This window comes from Besnoitia besnoiti, chromosome VIII (assembly GCF_002563875.1).
Source record: "Besnoitia besnoiti strain Bb-Ger1 chromosome VIII, whole genome shotgun sequence".
Taxonomy (NCBI): Eukaryota; Apicomplexa; class Conoidasida; order Eucoccidiorida; family Sarcocystidae; genus Besnoitia; species Besnoitia besnoiti.
Window position 1 is genome coordinate 391,188 of NC_042363.1, and position 20,366 is coordinate 411,553.

Consider the following 20,366-nt stretch of genomic DNA (forward strand, 5'->3'; position numbering starts at 1 on the left):
TGGTTGCCACACGTCTACGATATTCGTGCGGATTTCTGCGTGATGTCGCTGTCGTTTCCAACAAAAGACCGACGAAGGGCTGCGGCTACTCGAGTGTCGACTCCTATCGCGTTAGGCATGGCTTTCAGTGGGGGTGCGCCGGGAAGCGCGAAGCGTCCAGGGCTGTGGAAAATTTGAGAGAATCAGATCCGGTATAAACGGCTCTCCCAACAGAAGGCGTTCAGCCCGCCCAGAATGCACCCTCAGCAACATCTCCCCTGCTGAGCTCATCATGCTCGACACGACGAATTCGAACTCGAGCTCCTGCACCGTTCGCATTGCAGGAATCCGGCACTTCGTCCACAGTAAATCAACCAAGATCTTCCACATGGAAACGCAGCATAGTCACGAGCGAATCCTATCGCGAACGCCCCTCTCCTAGGCAGAACGCATCTCTCCAAACAGCCTGATGAGCAGTTCGCGTCTCTCTCTGCGAAGCGTCCCAGAAAACGAGCTCAGCTCCTCAGCTCACCGGAAGACACATTCTGCAGCCTGCTCCAGAGGCCACTCTACGCGCTTCTCGAAAGCGCGCGAGCAAGCCGGCACATTCGCACGTGGGCGGAAAATAAAAGCGGAAAGAGAACGTTCTTTGCCATTCGACTTTCAAATGTGTGAGCGCCCCTCAAGGAAGGCGTGCGAAACCAAGCAGACAAGACCGGAAGCCTCATTTCCCTCCCTCCGCGACCTTCACCAGGTGTCTGTACACCCCGTTTTGAATCTCCATGAGCTCCTCGTGCGTTCCCGCTTCCACCACTTGGCTTCCGCGTTTGTCTTCGTTGCTCAGAACGACGATTTTATCTGCACAGATGCCGCACGCACCACATGTGCTCCCGGCATATACGCTCTCGCGATGGATTTCAGCGCTCCGTGGCGCGGCGTCTGCCCGCTCTGTATCGCCTCGCGTTAACTGACGCACTCCATGGCTCTACGCCGCACAAACGCCTGCGGGCCTACCTGCGTCGCGCACTGTGGAAAGCCGATGGGCGATCATCAGCGTCACGCGGTCTTTCGAGGCAATGATTTCATCGAGCGTAGCCTGCACAACGCGCTCGCTCTCTGCGTCAAGCGCCGACGTCGCCTCATCCAAAATCAGCATGCGCGGCTGCGTCAACAGAGCTCTGAAAACCACCCGACAAACCGAGACACGAAAAGGTGAAGGCGCGCAATCTCCTCTTCGGCTACCACATGCATACATGCCTAACCGCGAATCCACGTGATGCCACACACACAGGTCTGCCGTCGGACTTCTGTGACCGCAGATAGAGCCACATATATACACATATAGTTAGAGATAAATAGATATAGTTGGATATATATGTAAGTATATATATTTATAAGCAGATGGAGAGAGACAGAGACAGGGCAGACAGACAGATCAAAGGATGTATGCGTACGTAGGACGCTGACCTGCGTGTTTTTACTCGCATATATTCACATATGCACATTTGAATATACCTAAATGTGTTGACAGCGCAGGCAACGCACCTTGCGATTGCGATTCTCTGCTTCTGTCCGCCGGAGAGCTGGCTGCCGCCCTTGCCGACTTGCGTGGCGTAGCCGTCTGGGAACGTGGAAATAAACCCGTGGGCGTTCGCGAGCTTCGCCATCTGAACGACTTCCTCCTGCGCGACAGCAAACCGTCCAGCGAAACGCAGCGCAGAGACTGTAGCCTGCGGCAATGCACCTCGAGAGCTTAAATGGCGAGCCCGCCAACCTCGCACGATGCGGCCGCCGAGCAACTGCCCACCCGCGCATTTGACTGCAGATTCCTCCGCTAAATGAAACAGGTGCCCCTCGCTGCGGCAGGAAGCCGCGAGTGGAGTCAGGCACCAAAGCAAAGCACCCGAGAGACGCGGAGCGATGCCAGTTGCAGCAGCATCAACCGACACGCCAGGCAGACGCACAGGCGAGAGCGGACGGAGGGAAAACGTCTCCTCGTGTCGAGCGACGGCGTCGCAGGACGAGCCTCTGGCGCAACTCGCGAGCCGCCGAAAGAAGAAATGTCTTCGGCGTTCTTCGAGGTGGAATCAACTTCAGTTCAAACCGGAAGCTTCGAATCCTCGCGCCGGCTCTGCGTGAGCTTGAGCTCCGGAAGCGCGTGGTGCCTTCGCAGGGTTGCGCTATCCAGCCGCGTTTACACCCCAAAACGGAATCTTCTCCCCAAACGTTTTTGACTCACTTGCGTGGCGTCGGGCTTGGCGTAGCGAATGTTTTCCTCGACTGACATGCTAAACAGAACGGGCTCCTGTCCGACGAGGCCGATGAGCGAGCGGAGAGATCTGGAAACGCAAAAAACGAAACATCTAGGCGCCTCAAGAGTGTGAAAAAAATGCACTCGACGACAACACACAAGCCGTGAATCTGCTTCACTCTTCTCTGCGTCCTTTTCGGTCACGCGACCCCTCCTGCCTCGATGCAGACTTCCGCCCTCGACGCCCCTTCCACCTTTCTTCTGCTTTCAACTCCCGCGCGCTGCGGTCTTTCCTTTTTCCTCGCGCACGAGTTCCCTTCAACATTTTTGTTTTTTGTTTTCTAGTTACTGCTTTCTCCGAGAAGCGTTGTGCCTCCCGACAGGCACGCACACGGCAGACGTACCGCAGGTTGATTTCGCGAATGTCTGTTCCATCGAAGCTGATGCTCCCATTCTTGAAAGTCTTCGCGTCTCTCCGCTCCTCCTTCAGATACGCAGCAAAGTCAGGTTCCTCTGGATCCAACTTCCCCGTCGTGACGCTCGCCTCAACTGCGTCGCTGTTGTCGAGGTCGTAGAACCGCTCCTGAGCCACCCACGAGAAAAAGAAAGTTGAACAACTGACAAAGAACGAGACACGCGTGAAAGGAAACGGACGATGACTGTGGGAATAAAGACGGAGCAGATCTACCGTACAGACTCGAAACTTAGAGGAATCATTTTCGAAAAAATCGGGAGAGAAGAGACAGAAGCAGCGGAGGAAACGCAGAGAGGGACAGCGCGAGGAGCAAATGATTCACAACAACAAAAGACATGCACGCAGAAAAGGAAGGAAAAGACACTTACGAGGAGCTGAACGACTGTTGACTTTCCGCAGCCTGAAGCACCCACAAGGGCGACAGTTTCGCCTGGTTTCATGTCGAAGGAGAGACGGCGGTAAACCTGACGCGAGCCAACAACAAAACGCATCGTAACAAAGGTTCTTTCCCCACGCACCAACGCGCATTCTGTGACATGCACACGACAAAGAATGACGGTCTCTCAATCCTTCCCACACAAGTCCCCAACGAACAGCTTTCCATGCGCGCGTCGCAACCCTTCACACAGGCTAAAACCTTACGTTCCCATATTCTATTGCGACATGAATGTATCTCTTGACGTGGCATATCATTTTCTACACATATATGTAGATACACGTATATGCATATATGAGCCTAAGCCCTACACGTAAAAACATGTACACACATACATGTGTAGCTAAATATATAAATATATATATGTATATACGTATACATGCACCTGTACAAATATGTACACATAATAGATATGTATAGCTATATATATCACACATATATACATATATGTATATATTAAGCGTTTAGAGAGAATACACACACTGAAAGCTGAAAGTGTTTGCCGAAATGCAGCCAAACGCGTACCGGGATGTTGGGGCGCGCAGGATATCTGAAGTTGATGCTGCCGACGCGGACGTGGCCTGAAAAATCCTTCGCAGTCAGGATCTTTCCGCCGGGATCTCGCGAATCGATCTGAGAGGGCTGCGACAGAGACACGCAGCGAAAACCGCCAAAACGAAGTGCTGACGGCGAAATACGCGACAGCCAGACGAGACAAACGCGGAGAACGGACAAGAGAAGGTCCGCTCATGCCTGTGCGCAATGAGGAGGACACGGCGGCAGCTGCGGCCGCGGCCCTGCGGCCCCCCCTCCCCCCCCCCCCCCCCCCCCGGCCTCGCGCCGACTGAAAGCTAGACACGAAAACAGGAAAAGCGAAAGAGGCAAGCGCGTTCTACTGGCTTCAGCGCCACGGCCGAGGGCGCACGAAGCAGCGCCAACACCCCAGGAAGTGAACTTCTCTCACGCGATCGATGAGGTGAAAGACTCGGTCAGAGGCCTTCTCGGCCTTCGCGGCGTCTGAGGAGAAGAGCACAGTCTGACCAATGGCGGAGCCGGCGAACATGAGTGCAAACATCGTCTGCATGATGCCTGTAGAGACGAAACAGGAAGAAGGGGGCTGTCAGCGAGCGCCCCTGATCGAGAAGCGTCCGCGCGGAGCAGAAACGCGCCGCATGCACATGAAGTGACCATGACGGCGGCGAAGCTGCCGCAGCGAAAAACCAAGAAAAAACGAAAGAATATCAAGAGAAGAAAGCCCTCTTGTCTGCGCCAGTAGGAGGAGGAAGATTTTTCTCCTTCCAGCCAGACGTGCAGGGCTCTGTTTTCAAGCGAAGAATCGCATCTATCTCTTCCGTGTGTGCTTCGAGTAGAGTTTCCTCGGAGTGCTTCGCGCGAAAAGAAAAGGACTCACCCATGGGATCTTTGTTCTCAGTCTCGATGAGGTGCCCGCCATACCAGAAGGTCAGCGCGTTGACCGCGTATTGAGCGCCCTGCGCGACGCAGTGACGACAAGACACACACGCGAAAAAAGGAGCATCAGGATCTGAACAAATTCGGTGCCTCCGCCAGCGCTGTTTCATGCGCGTGTCTCAAGACTCTCTTCAACACGAAGACAGAAGATCTCGCTTAAAACGTTCTGTGCCTCGCGCGCGCGAAACCCTAGACATCCGGCTGGCGCACCGCAGCGGCAAACAGAAAAACAAATAACCCCGAAAAAGGGACAAAAATCACGGAGGGAACGCAACCCGACGGTCTACAAACGCGAAGAAAGAAAAACAGCCGACGACGGGGCTCGAACCCGCGACCACGAGGTTAAGAGCCTCGCGGTCTACCGGCTGAGCTACATCGGCGAAGACCGTCGCCCGCGTGCTTGCCTCCTGCCACGCCGTCTTCCGTGCATTTTTATCTCTGCACAACAGTGCCGCCTCCACCGTAATTTTTTCCTTTCGCGTTTCTGCTCCTGGATCCACGCTCCATCGTCCCCGTCGCCGCAGTTCATTTCGTCCTTTTCCCCCTGTCGCCGCCAAAAAGGGCAAACTCTGAGGCCGGAAGCGGGCGACTCACCTGGCTGAAGCCCCAGAAGAATCCGAGGACTATGGCAGTTCGCCTTTCCTCGCGGAGCGTCTTGTGGAGAACTTTTCGGTAGCGTTCGGTGAAGTAATGCTCGAGGCCGAAGGCAGATACCACGCGCATTCCGTTCAAAGCCTCGCTCATCACAAACGCCGCAGTGTCGCGATCGTCGGCGCTTTCTTCGTCCTTCTCACCCACTCTGCCTGCAAGCGCAAATATCAACTCACGCACAACTCCACACCTCAATTTCCTATCCAGGTGTCGGTCCTTTTCGCCAAAGACCCCACCAGAAAAATCTCTTACGTGCACATTTTATACACATATACATGTATATATTTATATGAAGCCAGTCAGCCTGCTGGCCCGAATATGCGTGCGGCTCCATAGATACAAATGCACTTTAACTACACATATATACACATATATATAGTTTATCAATATTTGTAGACGAGGAGAGACGTAGATTTCTCACTCCATCATAGATTGCGCATCGCAGGTCTCACCTTTCGGGGACGAGACGCGAGCCTGTCCTGCGCTGGCGGGAATGAGCACGACGAAGCAGGTGAGGACGACGGCAGCCAGGCGCGCGTCTCCGCAGAAGGCAATGGCGATACCTGACACGCGGAAAACGCAGACGCAGCTGCATGGCCGCTTCTCAAAGCCACTGCACAGCGCGAAACGACGCGTGTGAGACCCCGGCGCTAAAAAGAAACGCGAACTGTCAAGCGACCCCGGAGCACCTTCTCAGTGCGTGATGACTCTCGCCGCCTGCGTGGTGTGGAGGAGGGGGAAAAATGGTTGCGTCTCAACAGACTCCGACAAGTAGAAGGGCGCTTCGCCACGGAGAAAGATTCCATCTCTCAGGCCTGCTTTCGCGCTTTCAATCGAGTTTTTGATACAGCCAAGAGTCAGCGAGCCCGAGAGCCCTTGACAAGCATCGAGCCGTGCGTAGGGACCGCCGGGCGACGTGACTACTGGGCACCCCTTGCAGCAACACGCACTCCCGAAGAGTCGCCCCTCAGAAAATGCATACACGGGAATTCGTCCTTGAGAGTGCTGACAATCGGGAGGGGCGTGACACTCCGTTGAGGAGAGAAAAGTTACGAGGAGGAGACGACACGCACAAGAAGGCAGCCGCTGCTGCGCGATCTCTACTGCGCGTCTCGGAGTCAGCTGAGAGATGTGCAAGCTGTGGGACGCGAAATTCCGCTGAGGGCTTCTGCGCAGAAAGTGAAAGGAGGCATCTGCGAGAGATCCAGAGGCTGGGGGTCGGCTGTACCTGTGACAACGGCCGCCATGCTCTGCGTAAGTGCGATGGTGTTTCCGGCGCTACCAGTCTTGACGAGAAGCACGTCGCTCGAAAGCACGCCGCTCAAATATCCTGGAAAAAAACATTGAAGCGCCTAGCTCGCGTGCATCGAGGAATCTCCGCATCCTGTTTCGAGGCGGAAACAAAGCCCTGGACAGCCGAACTCCGGCCTCTCCACCGAAGCGAAATTGAACACTTCTTTCCCCGTGCGAGCTCTCCTGCATCCCTCAGGAGATATGCACACGGACGAAGTTACGCAGGCAGGCATACATGGACACAGACCAAAAGAAGCGAACAAACAAATATAGATAGATGTATACAGTTAAATACATATATGTGCTTTAGCAGATATACACACCTGTCGCGAGTGGTTCTGAGGGAGTGCGCGTTTGAGGGCGCCGCGCCTCTGCAGAGTGCATCTGCCCGCGTCTACCCACAAACGCGTGAAGTGAATTTAGGCGAGTTTTTGCGTAGCTGTAAGTACGAGTGTAGATCTAGGTTTTATCAAATGGACTCCGCGCTTCTCCGTCGAAACGCGGCAGTCTTCGCCGGGCCGTACCGACGTTGTTTTCCTGACGATCGAAGAAGGCAATCTCCTGGTGAAGAGTCTGCGTGAAGGCGCGGCCGCGGAGAATCGCGACGAGCTTATGACCACTGAACTCGATCGCGAAGAACTTGCAAGCCTCGACAATCACCTGGCTGCCCGCGACTGCGACAAACATCAAACTCCAGAAGCCCGCCTGAACACGCACCTCACGCGCCAGAGAGAAAAGGAAGAAAACTGAAAAAACAGAGACGCAGAGGAGGCGAAAATGCCGTGTCTAGAAGGCAGCAAACACAAGATGACATGCCTTCACACACACACACACCCCCCTCCCCCACATACACACTAGGTAAGCCACCGGCCTATTCCATCCACGTTTTTTCAAGGAAAAACAAACGGAAACGAGAGAGACGTCAACACACACAGAGGGATATGCACAGCGCCTAGGCGGAAGTGTGATGCGAACAGAACTGAAAGGTTCCTCGAGCGCGCGCTTCGGAAGCTTCCAGGAGAGTAACGAAGGGGGCGGGAACAGACAGCTCCGAGATGCTCTGCAGAGAGAAGGATAGAATGGCGAGTGTCTGTTTTTTGTTTTCCCCTACGTCGTCGCGAATTTTCTCCGGGTCTGGATAGAAGTAGACGGTGATGAACTTAGAGAAGACGACGCCGAAGACCGGAAACGTGGCTCTGCGCGGAAAAGCAGAAATGCGCAAAAGGAGCTTGAGACTCACAGCCACTCTCTGAGGACGCACATCTCTAAAAAAAGGGAGAAAACGAAGGGAAAACATTCACGTCTCGAGGTATTCGAATTCAATCCGCGTGAATCAACACATATAGGCGCCCCGGCTGCAGATCCGTATATGCATCGATATTCGTCCGCGACACTTTGCAGGCCATCGAATGACGCTTCGCCGCCCGCTTCGCCGCCCGCACCCAGCTTCGCCGCCCGCACCCAGGGCGACCGTACACTCAACCGGCATGCGCTGGGGAAACGACTCGCTCGCCGCTCTTCTCCTCTTGGCGAATTTCTCTCGAGACCCAGGGCGGGCCCCTCCGAGCGAACCGACTCGTGGTGTCTCGAGCGCAGACGGCAGAATGTCTTTCAATACATACATACAGAACAGATACACATATGCGTATAGGCAGATAGGTAGGTAGAAGCACATACGCGTACTCAGGAGACTGGGCGTTGTGCGCCGGACGCGTCTATTCATTTGGAGTAGAATGCGTGTATGGAGGCAGAAGCGCGAGAGGCATGCGACGAGAAGACAGATGTGTTCAGGCTCTCACCCCGAGCAGGCCGCCGCAACGAGTCCAATGGTGCAAATCGGCCACCAGGGTTTGAGGAGGGAGAGCGTGCGCAGCTGGAGGAATCTGGCGACGCGTCGACGGAAGCCCGCCAAGCCCCTCTCCGCTACCTTCGTCGACGCCACGTGCACGGGCGCGACCGTGCTCCCTGCAGAACAACGCGAAAAAAAGCAAAAAGCGGAAAAGACGCTCTGAGGAGGTGCGGAGCGATATGCAAACTCGAGACGGCGCGCCCGAAGAAGCCAGACTCCAGCAGGTGCCGACCGGAGGCAAATGGCTGCGCCGCGAGAACGAGGATTTTCGCCGCTGGATACCTGCATCAGTGATTTTGGTGTCCGCGTGCAGGCCAAGCGAGCTGAAGGAGCCCCGAATCCTCGACATCTGGGTGAGCTTTCGCGAAATTTGCTGCGAAATCATCTCGCCCGTCAGATCTCTCTCGTAAGTCGGCTGCGGCGCGCCCTTGGCTTTCTCCGACTCAGCCTTCGTCCCCATCAGCTGCGACTGGACCAGCTGGTAGTACAGACCGTCCTGTAGAGGAGAAAAAAACGTCCAGAGGCGAAAAACCAGCGAGATGCAGAAAGCGAGCCAGGACTGACAGAAGTGCGGCTTGGTGTCTCGAAGCAAACGGACGGTCAGCCGGGAGGTTCGCGTCTATATATGGTAAAAACGTGTCCCATTTCCCATTCACGGAAACGGGCATGATTCATCCTTGTCCGGTTTGTGCATACATGATTCTTCGGCATAAGGTGAAGTGTCTCCCTGCCATTCACTCCCCACGCGCCTTGCGAGGCGAGGTGCTCCTGATCCCCCTGGGTGTGTCTCTCAAAATAAAAGAGTAAAAGAACTGCAAAAAACAGCGAAACAGGCAACAGCTAGCTCCCTGCAGTTTATCCAGTTTTTTGGTCTTCCATCTTTTTTTTAACTTCTTTGTTTTTCGCACCGTCTGTGCCATGAGCGTCTCGTGGGTGCCGATCTGGACAACCTCCGAGCCGGTGCCCGAGCGCGCATCCAAGACGATGATTTGATCTGCGTTGCGAATCGTGCTCAAGCGGTGCGCGACGATGATTGTCGTCGCCTTCGTGGTCTCAATCAGCTTGTCCAGCGCCTCCTGCAGAGAAAGCGGCAAGGCGCGCGCGAGGACGTTAGAGAGAGAGAGGAAACAAAGCGAGAGACGGACCAGAGCGAAAGAACGAGTCGGAGGTAGAGAACGGACAACCCGCGGAGGAAACGGGGAGAAAGTAGACTGAACGCAAGCGACAAGAGCGACGCAGAGCGCGTCGGCGACTGGAAGCTCGAGGCGCAAGTTTGAAACCCACACAGCCCCGAAAACGAGGAGATGGGTAGCTGCGAGATGGTGCTGCAAAGTAGTAGAAGAATGGAAACAGCGAAAGAAGAAAAGAGGAAAGATGCAGCCGTACTTGCACGACCTTCTCCGAAACGGTGTCCAGCGCAGAAGTTGCCTCATCGAATATCAAAATTGAGGGTCGCCTGACCTGAAGAAAAAAGAGGGAACACCAAGAGCAACGCAAAACGCGTGAACAATGCGATGAAACACACCAAAACGAAAGACGCAAAGCCGCCTCCGCAACAAGAGGAACCAGACACTGAAAAAAAAAGCTGAAGCTTCGCATCTGGTCCATGCCCTCCTCTCCCTGTTCCGTTGCTCTCTCCCCAACGTCTTTCACACAAGGTCCCGACCTCTGTCTCCGTTCTCTTGTCCGAGCTCACGAAGAGTCCTCAGGTTTCGTTTTTTGCACTTTTCGGTTGTCTTGCGTGAGTCTGAAAAGTCTTTCGAACGGCTGCTTGTCCCCACGCGTTGGAGTGTGTGGGCGTCGCCTACCATCGCCCTCGCGATCGCAATGCGCTGCTTCTGTCCGCCGGAGAGCTGCCCGCCGAAAAGTCCGCAGTCTGTATTGTACCCCTCCGGGAACTGCGAGATAAAGTCGTGTGCATTCGCCTTCTTCGCAGCCTCTTCCATCTCCGCCTGCGTGACTGCGCGGCCCCAGGCGCCCAGCGCGATGTTTTCGCCGATCTGGAGAGAACAAAAAACGGATCAACTGTCTTGACGCCGCTCCGCAGAAAGATGCTCCCCCAAACAGGCGACACAGGGCCTGAGGCGTAGATCCAGTAAAGCGAAAACCAGTCACTAAAAAACCTGCGCACGCCTTCACACGTACGTATATACATATGCATATATGCATATTCATATGTATATGTAGACACATACACATATATAAATGTGGTGGGTTTCTGGAAGGAGAGCCGCACGCACACACGCATAGTCATACCAGGCATAAACGTATGCGAGGGGAGGAAAAGAGGGAAGAGAACAGAGACAAGACACGAGCAGGAAGAAGAAAACAGCTAGGATGATGGCAGATCGCGCAGGGACCAGCATCGACAGGCGCCTACCGAAACAGAAAACAGCTTCGGTTCCTGGCTGACAATGCCTTGCTGCGCGCGCAGATACTGGATGTTGATGTCTCGCAGAGGCCTGTGAAGAAGGAAGAAAAGGCAAAAATAATTAATAATTGCTGATTCTCTGCCCCCACGCTCGAAAAGAAGGATCCAGAAAGCTCAGCGAGAGACGCTCATGAAACTTAAAGCCTCGCCGGCAAGCGACGCCGCGGACAAGGCCCGCGCCCGGCGCTGCAGCCTCAAAACGAAGGCGACACATTTGCGTTTTTTTCAAGATCGAGAACTTTTCGCACCTCCAGCACCAGCAGAGACAAATGTCTGCAACAACGACCCTCTGGCTCTCCCTATCTCGACTCTGCACGCGAGGACGAGCACCCCTCCACGCCTCCTCTCGCGTCCTTGCTGCATCCTCCCTCCTTTTCCCGACGAATAACAATTGAGAAAAAATCAAACAAAGTGTGAAGTGCAAAAAAGGGAAGAAGGCCTACGTGTCGCCGACGAGAATCCGCCCGCCGTCGGGGTCGTAGAGACGCTGCAGCATTTGGACGATGGTCGATTTTCCGCTACCTGAAGTCACAAAGGCGAAAATGCAAGACAAACTCGTCACTCTCTGCTGCTGTGTCTGCCTTGAAGCGCTGCAGCCGGCGCAGGGGCCCTCCAGGAGCCTCCTGTCTCTTCACGCGCCGCGTCGATTTCTTTCTCACAAACCACGGGTTTTGGATGCCATCACTTTCAACACCGCACACTCAAATCGAGTAAACAAAGACACTATCGTTCCTAGAATACTGAAGATGACTCCGGTTGTGCGATACAGACAACCAAGTCCTTGATGACTGCAGTACACCACCACCCCACTGGACTGCTTAAGACAGCTAAAAGTGTTGGATTTCATTGCCATACTACATTGAGGTTATTCCACATCGGTTATGTTCTAGGCGTAATATATGGATTAGTCATGTCCTTGTCGTGTATATAAAGCTAGCAATGCTCCCAAAGACAGAAAATGGGGAACTCTGAACGGCGAGAAGCGGCGCAGGCCGTCCGCGAAGGGGTAGAGAGGCCTTCCAGGCACCGCGGCGGCGCGGCGAACCTGGGGTTCGAGACAACGCGCAACCTGTCTTCCAAAAAGGCGTTGCAGCCACGCGCTCCCAGCCGCAAGGCACACGGAACACGAAGCCGGCGTTTGCTGTGCGCAGGGATTTCTTGTCGGCATCGCTCTTCTCTTTTTTGCTCGCGCGGCGGTGTCTTTCGCAGCTGCTCACCTGACGTTCCAACGAGCGCCACAGTCTTTCCCGCAGGCAGCGTCAGGTTCAGGCCGTTGAAGATTTTCTTCTCCTTCCGAGCCGGGTAGGCGAAGACGACGTTCTCGAAGCGAATGTCGCCGTTCAGGGGGACGTCCTTCTGAGCACCCACGCGCCACAGAGAACCCAAAACCCGCAGCTCTATTCGCGGTTCCCCTTCGTCGCGGATTTCCGGCGATGCGTGGAGAGAAGACCCTCCCCGTACCTGCAGTGGAGTCTTTTAATGCCGACTCGGAAAGCCCCTGCGGCCTCCAGCCAGCTGCTCTTGCTGCTCCCCCGGACGCCACCTCTGTCTGGCTGAAGGTGTCTCCTCGGCGACCGTCGCGCCGCGGCGGCGTCCCTTACCTGACCGTCGGAGCTCAGAGGGTCGATAGCCGACTCGCGCTCGATTAGCGCCAAGAGGTCGCCGGCCGCCGCAGCGCCCTGCGAAGGAACAGATCTGCGGCGCAGCGAATCCAACGCGAAAACGCCACACGCGGACGCTCCCGGTTGCGCGGACGAGCCGCACGACGCGCGACCGAGCGAAAAAACGTGAAGAAGGAAGACGCGGTGAAGCCATCGCGCGCCAAACGCGCCGTTCTGCGACCTGCTGCTTCTCGTCTCGCGCACAGTGCATGGGCAGCACGACGATACGCGGCACTTTTTGTTCTTTGAAGCTCCTCCTTGTTCCTTTCACACGCCCCTCCCTCTTAAGACACGTCCTCCCTCTCTCCCCGAGGCCACCTGTTTCCGGCTTCTTGGGACATATTTTTCTGATGTTGTCTCTCTCGCTCGGCAGAAGAGAGCTCTGAGCGCGGCCTGCAGGCCGCCTCCAGCCTCAAGTTTCCCTCTTCGCTCGTTTTTCCGCCGCTTCGCTCGCCTGCAGCCCCCTCTCGAGCTTCCGCGTGCCGCGACGTTCTCACCTTCAGGTACGCCGTGAGGTTCGGGACGATGTTGCCGATCGCGAAGCAGGCTTGAATGACGGCGAAGAAGACAGTGATGGCGTCCCCGCCGCGGAAGCGAGGCTTTGGCCATGTCGCGGGATCGCTGTCGGGCGGCGGAGGCGGCTGCCCTGCGAAGCCAGAAACGAGAGAGAGGGGAAACTCACCTCAGAATCAAACATATTTGGAGAAAACAATTAAAAACGGAGGTTTTCCGGAAAAAGCGGAGCGTATAAGAGGCAACAGAACACTTTTGTACGGTGGGAGAAGAGACTTTTTGCAAAATTTTGTGGTATTAGTAATAGCTGATAGTATACAAGAACGGGAGACGGAAAAGGCGACAGCGGGCGCCAGAAAAGGCCGGAAACGCAAGTCCGACAGGCAGCCTCCCAAGGAAGTGACGGAGCTAGACCCGAAACCATAAAATGGATTTTCACGGAGCGAGCAAAGCAAAGAAACCAGCGAGTGGCTGCGAGTCCAACTCACCATCAAGTGCCTCCTCGACGCTGTCCGCGACCATGCGGCCTCCGTACCAAAATCCGACAGCAAACAGCAGAAAAATTGTCCCCATCAACACGCCGATGCCTGCGACACAGATCAGTGCATTTGAACGCACCAACCAGTCGAATACCTTCGAACCGCAGACAAACACGTTTTCAAAAGACAACTCGCTGAGGCAAGGTTTAGGGAAGCACAAAACGAACGCGAAAAAGACTTCAAAGCACACATGTGGCGCCTACGCAGCTCCACAGTCTGGTCCGCGCGCGAACTGCACATGGATATATATATATATATATAAGTACATACGAATGGAAGCATGAAAGTAAATACAAGCGGAAGTACATAGATATGTAGAGGTAACAGGAGCACATACAGCGGCGTGGATTAGACCAGACAGAGGCGCCGGGCATCCTTTTCTGTGCCACCCTGTTCCGCCCCTCCCCGTCGCCAGAGAGGCACGCAGCAGACGCGGCAAGCGCTTCGCAGTGATGTGGGGAAGCACGATGAAAGCAGGAGGCTCAGGACCAACTGTCAACAGGTCAGCTGCCTAGAGGATCGAACCCTAACTGGTTGTTCAGCGTGTCGCTTACAGAGAGCCGAAAAAAAGGCCCAATATGTGCCAATGTACTCCGCCTCTGACAGCTTTTTCTTGTACTCCGTCGCAGTTCTCTCTTCGCCGCCGAGCGCGACGACGGTGCGGATGCCGAGAAGCGCCTCTTCAGACAAGCTTCCTGCTTCCTTGTGCTTCGAGATCGCTGCAACGAGCCAAACGCGCCACACACGAGCCTTGAAGAGGAAGAAAACCCGCAGCAGCGCCAACCGAGACCCGAAACTCGAAGCTCGCACGCACAGGTGCAGACTTCGTGTTTTAGGCAAGTGGGCAGTGTGTCTATTTCCTCTTCGACTGACGCGCGACCTTCCTGCCGAAAGCGACAGCATGCGGAGAGAGACGCCGTGTCGAAAGGTTAGCTACCCAGACAAGCTTGCAAATAGAGAAAGAAATGCATATGTGTAAATGGCCTGATGCATGTCGCCTGCAGCGCGGTAAAGGCCACAAGACGCCTCACGGATGCGGCGGCCATATTCAAAGCGAGACATCTTTACACGCGGATTGCAGGCGCCTGTGTGTTAAGACTCTGATGCAAACATACGCTGCAGCAAAAAGCTGCCTTCTCACTCTCCTTCTCGCTTTTGCTGAGGCAGTAGCCGAGGACGCATCCGAGAAGCACAAGGACCGGCAGTCCAGCGAGCGTCACCAACGTCAGTTTCCAACTCCGTACGAAGCCCAGAATGAAGCCGCCCATGGCGACCGTCGCGAACTGAATCAGCTGAAATTGCAGAAGAAAAACCCCACACGCCACGGACTGAAGCCGAACTCCAGACGCCGCAGGGACGCCAGCAAAGCACCGCCGAAACGAAGTGAGGTCGACAGCTAGCGGCAAAGAGACTCGCCGCTGTTCGAGAGAGGGCACTAGACAAACAGAGAAGTCTTTAAACCTACGAGTGAATTTCTGTATGTAACTGAGCGTTTGAAGAGTTTGCAGACTATTGAGCCGCGCGTGTTGCTCGCGTGACAAGGCAGCGGGGCGTGTCGAGGCGACAGCCAGGCCACAGGCAGAACGAATCGCGATAGGGAGACGCAGGGCTGATGAAGCGTATGCTCACCGTCGCCAGCTTGATTCCGATGGCGTTGCGCGTGGTGACGATGTTCGATTCGAGTCGCGTCGGGAGCGTGCCTGCGTCGTTCAAATCGAAGTACGCCATCTCCTGGAGAGAAAAGTGCGGAAACAGAACGGATAAAACACGACTTCTCGAGAGAGAAGAGAGCGACGCATCAGCGCCTAACACAGGTTTAGGGTGAATGGGCATTCAAACAAGCATTTCGCAAAAGACTCGCCCCAAGAGAGAAGACTCTCGGCTCCAGAGGAATCCATTGAGCCACGGAGGCACTCCCCCCCCTCCACCCCCCGCCCCGCAGCTCGAGCTTTACCTGTTGCATCGTGGAGCTGAAGTATTGGAGCTTCATGCGCGCCACCTGTTGGTCTGCGACGAACTCGAAGCACGACGCAGAGGCCCAGGAGGCGACGAACGCGGCGGCCTGAGCATGCGAACAGCTCACACGGCCACGCGCATCTCAGGCGCGCAAGTCGAGAGACAAAATTCCGACAAAGAAGTCATTTATATCTACAGACATACACCCCGCGATACGCAGGCATGTGCACGACTGAAGAGGCGAGGTGCGGTTCTGTCCGTGAACAGGCATCTGCGTCTGTGAGGCCAGGCGTCCCGCATGCAGCGGCGGGAAACTCATGCGAGGCATGCGCGGAGGATTATTTCTAAACTTGTCCTTAGATTTCGCAACGCGCAAGAACGCAACTCGACCGCCTCACTGTGGAGAGAGACCTCGCGACGTGGCGCGTGGCGCTCCCCTCCCCCGCCCCCTTCCCCCGCATCGCAGTGAAGCGTGAGCATGCAGAGAACCGCGGCATGAAGGCCGCCCCGGCTTGAGAAACTCACCGCGACGCCGCCCATGACTGAGCACATGTGACTGATGTCGAGCGTCGTGTTGAGCTCCGTAATGACGTCGCCGAAGAGCGACATGAAGATGGGCTGAAACAAAAACAGCGCGCCTAAGACAATCTGCTCTTTTAGGACTCTCACGGCCTAGTGCATATCCACGTTAAAAAGACAACCAGAGAGCGAGGAGAGACAGAGACATACGCAGACAGACAGAAATACTCTACAAATACACGATGGATGGGAATACACGTAACAATGGCCACGTCTGGGCGGTGTACATATATATGTATGCTTAGAGAAAGGCGAGGATATGTGCATAATTGTGTAGGGATCTCAGGGGTTTACCTCAAAGGATGCGCTCAGATACGCACTGCCCCTGTATGTATGGTTGGCCTCGCAATTTTCTGCGTGAATACACACGGACGTGTGTGCATATATATATATATATATATATATATATATATATATATATATATATATATATATATATATATATGGGCAAACACAGATATCTGCACACGCATATACTCCATAGGCAGATAGGTATCTACATACGTGCATATACATGCATACATATGCATACATACACATACAGACATGTGCATAAAAATACATAGATACATGCGTACATGCATATATATACCTATATACATATGCTGCATTCCGCATGAGGCATGAAAAATCACGAAGCAGCAACGTAGAGTGACCAAAACAAGAGAATGGGGCAAGCGTACCATCATGGCGCCTCCGCCGATGCTGAAGAGAGTTCCAATGAGCAGCAGGAGGAAGTCGGTTGCCGTCGCGTAGCTGAGGACAGAGACAGCAACAGGGCTGGCTGAAGGTAGTCCTCTCTAAAGCGGACATGCGTAGATACATGTGCCAAAAACGGCTCGTTTTTGCCCCATTGGATGACACACGAGTGCCGACCCGCGGAGCGAGCGAAAGCTGCCTGTTGCCCTCAGGCCGCAAAGGCTTGGCATGGCCTCCGCGTCTCGCGATTGTTTAAATCTCCGCCACCAGCGACTCAGCGACAGCCGCGCATAAAGCTCGCAGACGCGGAGGAAAGCGAGCGGAGAATCGACACGCGGAGAAGCACTGCGAGGCACCCCAGGGAGAGCGGAGACGGGAGAGAAGCCATTCAAGACGCACGGAAGGAAGAGAGGGAGAAGGCAGAACTGCAGAGCAGACAGAGGGAGAGAGGACGCCAAACACAAGCAGTAGAGCAGAGACGCTCGAGACACAAAGGCGCAGAAGGAGGAAGGGAGAAATAGAAACGAGAAGAGGACATGCGAGTCGGGGGAGGCGAGAGGAAGCTAGAAAAAGGAAACTATCGTGCCTCAGTACACGCGAAAGAGAGAGCCCGCTGAAGAGCCAAGAGAGGAAAGAAACGCAGAAAGCGAAACGGTGGCGAAAACTCACGTATAGGGTGCGAGCAGGGAAACCTTGTTTTTCTTCGGCTGTAGGTCCTGAAGCAACGACAGCGAAGCAGAAGAACGCAGAATGCTGCCGCCCTCCAAACGGGATTCTTCTGCTGCCTGCCTCTTTCTTATGTCCTCCGCAGAACCCTATCTTCTTCTTTCATTCGTTCCTAAGCTTCTCCGTCCCAGTGTGCCTAGCAACATGCCCGCACTGTCTCTCTAGCGCCGCCTTTATCTCCTCCATATCCCTTTCTTCTCTATTCTCTTGAGCGCTGTCGCACGGCTTTCGCTTCGCAGTCTCTGTCTCCATTCTTTCTATTCCTCACGCTCCATGCCGCCCCCTGTGCGTCAAATCTCTCCCTGCTCGGTTTCCTCTCGCAGTCTCCTCCATCGTGTCGCCAGCCCTTCCCTTCTCGCGCCCTTTTCTCCCTCCCCCCTCACCCCCTCCTCTGTTCTGGGTTCGCGCGGACTTCTTAGGTAGTGCAGACTCTTCTGCTGTGCTGCTGCGCGTGGCGACTCGATTCTCACCTCGTCCCCTGGCACGGGCGCGTAGGCGGTCGCGACGGCGCCTTGGGCTCCGGCGCGGCCGCTCGTCTGCGCCGCGCCCGCCGGGGTCGCTGGCTCATCGCCGAGATCAGGGCTCTCGGAGGCCCTTTCGAGTCTCGCTTTCTCGGCCTTCTCCGCGTCTTCTTCTCGGATCAATTTCTCCTGTTCTTGCTCCGCAGCCGCGGCTGAAGCCGGGCACTCGGAGTTAACAACGCCTGCGGCGATCGGCGTGACTGGCAGCATGGGTGCGACAACAGCGGCCATGTTGGTCGCCGCCTCCACTTTGGAGCCCGAGCGACTCAGCGCCGCCGGCTGGCCCAACGGATTCGAACCCGATCTGGAGCCCAGCCCCGCGCCGCGCGCCTGAGACCCCTCCGCCTCCGGCGCGCTCATTTTTAACACGCGATCTGCCGAAAAAACTGAGGCTTTTCGAACGCGTCGCCTACAATCCCCTCAAAAACAGAGAAGGCGCTGTGCGCGGAAAGGTCGACGGCCTCTCTCCCGCGAAAAACCTGCGGAAGGAGCGCGGAGAGGTCTGCCTCCAGACACACGAAAAAACGTCGCTGTGGCGCTGTGAGCGTGGAAGTACTCCTTCCCCGCAACGACGAGGCGCTCACGTGCAAAGCGGGCGACTGCTTCGCAGCGGTGAACACCTGCTGCGTGGAGCTCTGGCGGGAAGGCCCCCCGGATGAGGCTTCTGGAATCCAAAAAGCTCGCGCTACGAAAAAACGAAACACGCAGGGCGCGCGGCTGATGCCTGTCAGAATCGGCGCCGCGAGTCACACGGACTTTCGTGCAGCGGAGGCGGCGGAAGACAAGCGTGAGAACCTTGGTGGTGTCGAGTCAAAAAGGGACGAACGCGGGAAGCGGAGTCAATGTGCGCTACACACGGGGCAAGAGTGCGAACGCCTCGTCTTCTTACTGCTGGCGTTGAGCTGTGCACGTCGTTGTGTCGAGTCACCACGTAGCAGACGGCTGATGGAAAAAGCGAGAGGTGCATGTCTGGCGCAGAGTCCCGGAAAGACACAGTGGAGGGGAAGCGACAGCGAGTCACACGACACGCTTTCTTCAGGCCCGTGAGGAACGCTGCGTTAGCGAAAGAGCGGCATCTGCGGGACCTGCGGAAGTGGCAAAAACGCGCGGACGCTGCGGCGAAAACGGAACAAGCAACACTGCGTGGGAGGGCAGCCAGCGGGCAGCCCCGAGGAAAACAAAAGTTTGCGTAGAGCAACTGATGTGCGTGACGCCCGGGGTCGTTTGTCCTGCCAAACGGCGTCGAGGTCAATTGCCCACTCGCGGTCGACGGGAGAGCCACGCGGACGAACGAAGAAGAGACGAACGAAAAGAGGGAGCGGGCACGAAGGGACTGCTCGACTCCGCGAACAAAGCAAAGTAAGCGTTTTGCCTGGCGCCGAAGCACGTTGGCGACCTTGCGGCTGCGCTTTGCTCACGCCATCTCTCTCAGAGTGCGCTTGCCTTCGTATGAAGGTCGCGGTGAAAGGCAGTTTTGCGCAGCAGATTCAGCGGTTCGCGCGGCGGAGAGCGACAGCCGGTAGTGTGTGAGCGAGCTCGCTGGCGCGGAAGAAGCGAAAGGGTGGAAAAGGGCTCATAGACAGCGGGCTGAAACGTGAGATTGTGTGAAGTGAAAAAAACGCGACAACTAGCTGGACCAAACACGGCCTGCAGCTTGTTTCCTTTTCCGGAGATTCAAACGCCGCCGTGTACAACGGCGAGCTTGCCACACAGAAGCGGGGTTTAGCGGGGCCCCTCGCGCGGCGAGGGACGGTCATCCAGCGGCGGCGAAATCGAGAGAAGCGGCTGCTTTCTTTTTACCTCTCCACCGACGCAAACGCGGAAAGACACCCAGGGAAACCCGCTAAAGTTCACGACCCTTGACGCGAACAGGCGAGGCAGTCGCTGCGGAAAAGTCTGTTCTCGTGGTGCCGGAGCCCGCGTTTTGAGTGCGCGTGCATGTGTGCGCAGGTGTAGGCGAGTAGTTTTCCGTAAAAAACTCCATAAAGCAGCCGCCAGTCCGGAAACGATGCTAACCAACACGCCAGAGAGGCACTCGGGAGTGCGTTGCAAGAGCGAAAAGGAGGATCGACGCCGCTGGGCGGCTGCCAGCAAAGCGGGGGGAGAGCGAGGAATGTGGCTCTGCATATTTCTGTCGACGTTTCGAGACCAGGGGACGAAATCATCCTTGCCAGTGCGCATTGTGGGGAGCTCCGCACGTGCGTTGAAGACTGGGTGCTTCGCTTTGGCGGTTTGCGTGTGCAAATCAGGTCACCGTTCTACCAGCTGCTGTCCCAGGCGCTATATCCGCACTCCCGCTGCGGCCTAGCTGTCGACTCTCTCCTTCAGCGAGAAGCT

General features: G+C 55.7%; 1 protein-coding gene and 1 non-coding gene across 2 annotated transcripts; both read right to left on the reverse strand.

Moving 5' to 3' along the window:
- Positions 1-703: 703 nt before the first annotated feature.
- On the reverse strand, positions 704-18,389 carry BESB_081870 (ABC transporter transmembrane region domain-containing protein; the record flags this gene model as incomplete). The annotated part of the gene is made up of 33 exons (XM_029366537.1): positions 704-837; positions 994-1,157; positions 1,525-1,661; positions 2,219-2,318; positions 2,635-2,813; positions 3,074-3,169; positions 3,667-3,783; positions 4,106-4,230; positions 4,553-4,631; positions 5,206-5,414; positions 5,715-5,825; positions 6,491-6,592; positions 7,080-7,260; positions 7,667-7,751; positions 8,355-8,520; positions 8,687-8,900; positions 9,313-9,480; positions 9,791-9,865; positions 10,213-10,404; positions 10,785-10,866; positions 11,279-11,357; positions 12,053-12,191; positions 12,437-12,514; positions 12,994-13,142; positions 13,498-13,596; positions 14,103-14,267; positions 14,690-14,840; positions 15,178-15,279; positions 15,503-15,610; positions 16,030-16,122; positions 16,767-16,839; positions 17,452-17,498; positions 17,979-18,389. The coding sequence occupies 33 exons, from the start codon at positions 18,387-18,389 to the stop codon at positions 704-706; spliced, it is 4,410 nt and encodes a 1,469-aa protein (XP_029216997.1).
- BESB_085850 lies at positions 4,919-4,991 on the reverse strand. The gene has a single exon. It is a non-coding gene; the product is annotated as a tRNA-Lys (tRNA).
- Positions 18,390-20,366: the final 1,977 nt, after the last annotated feature.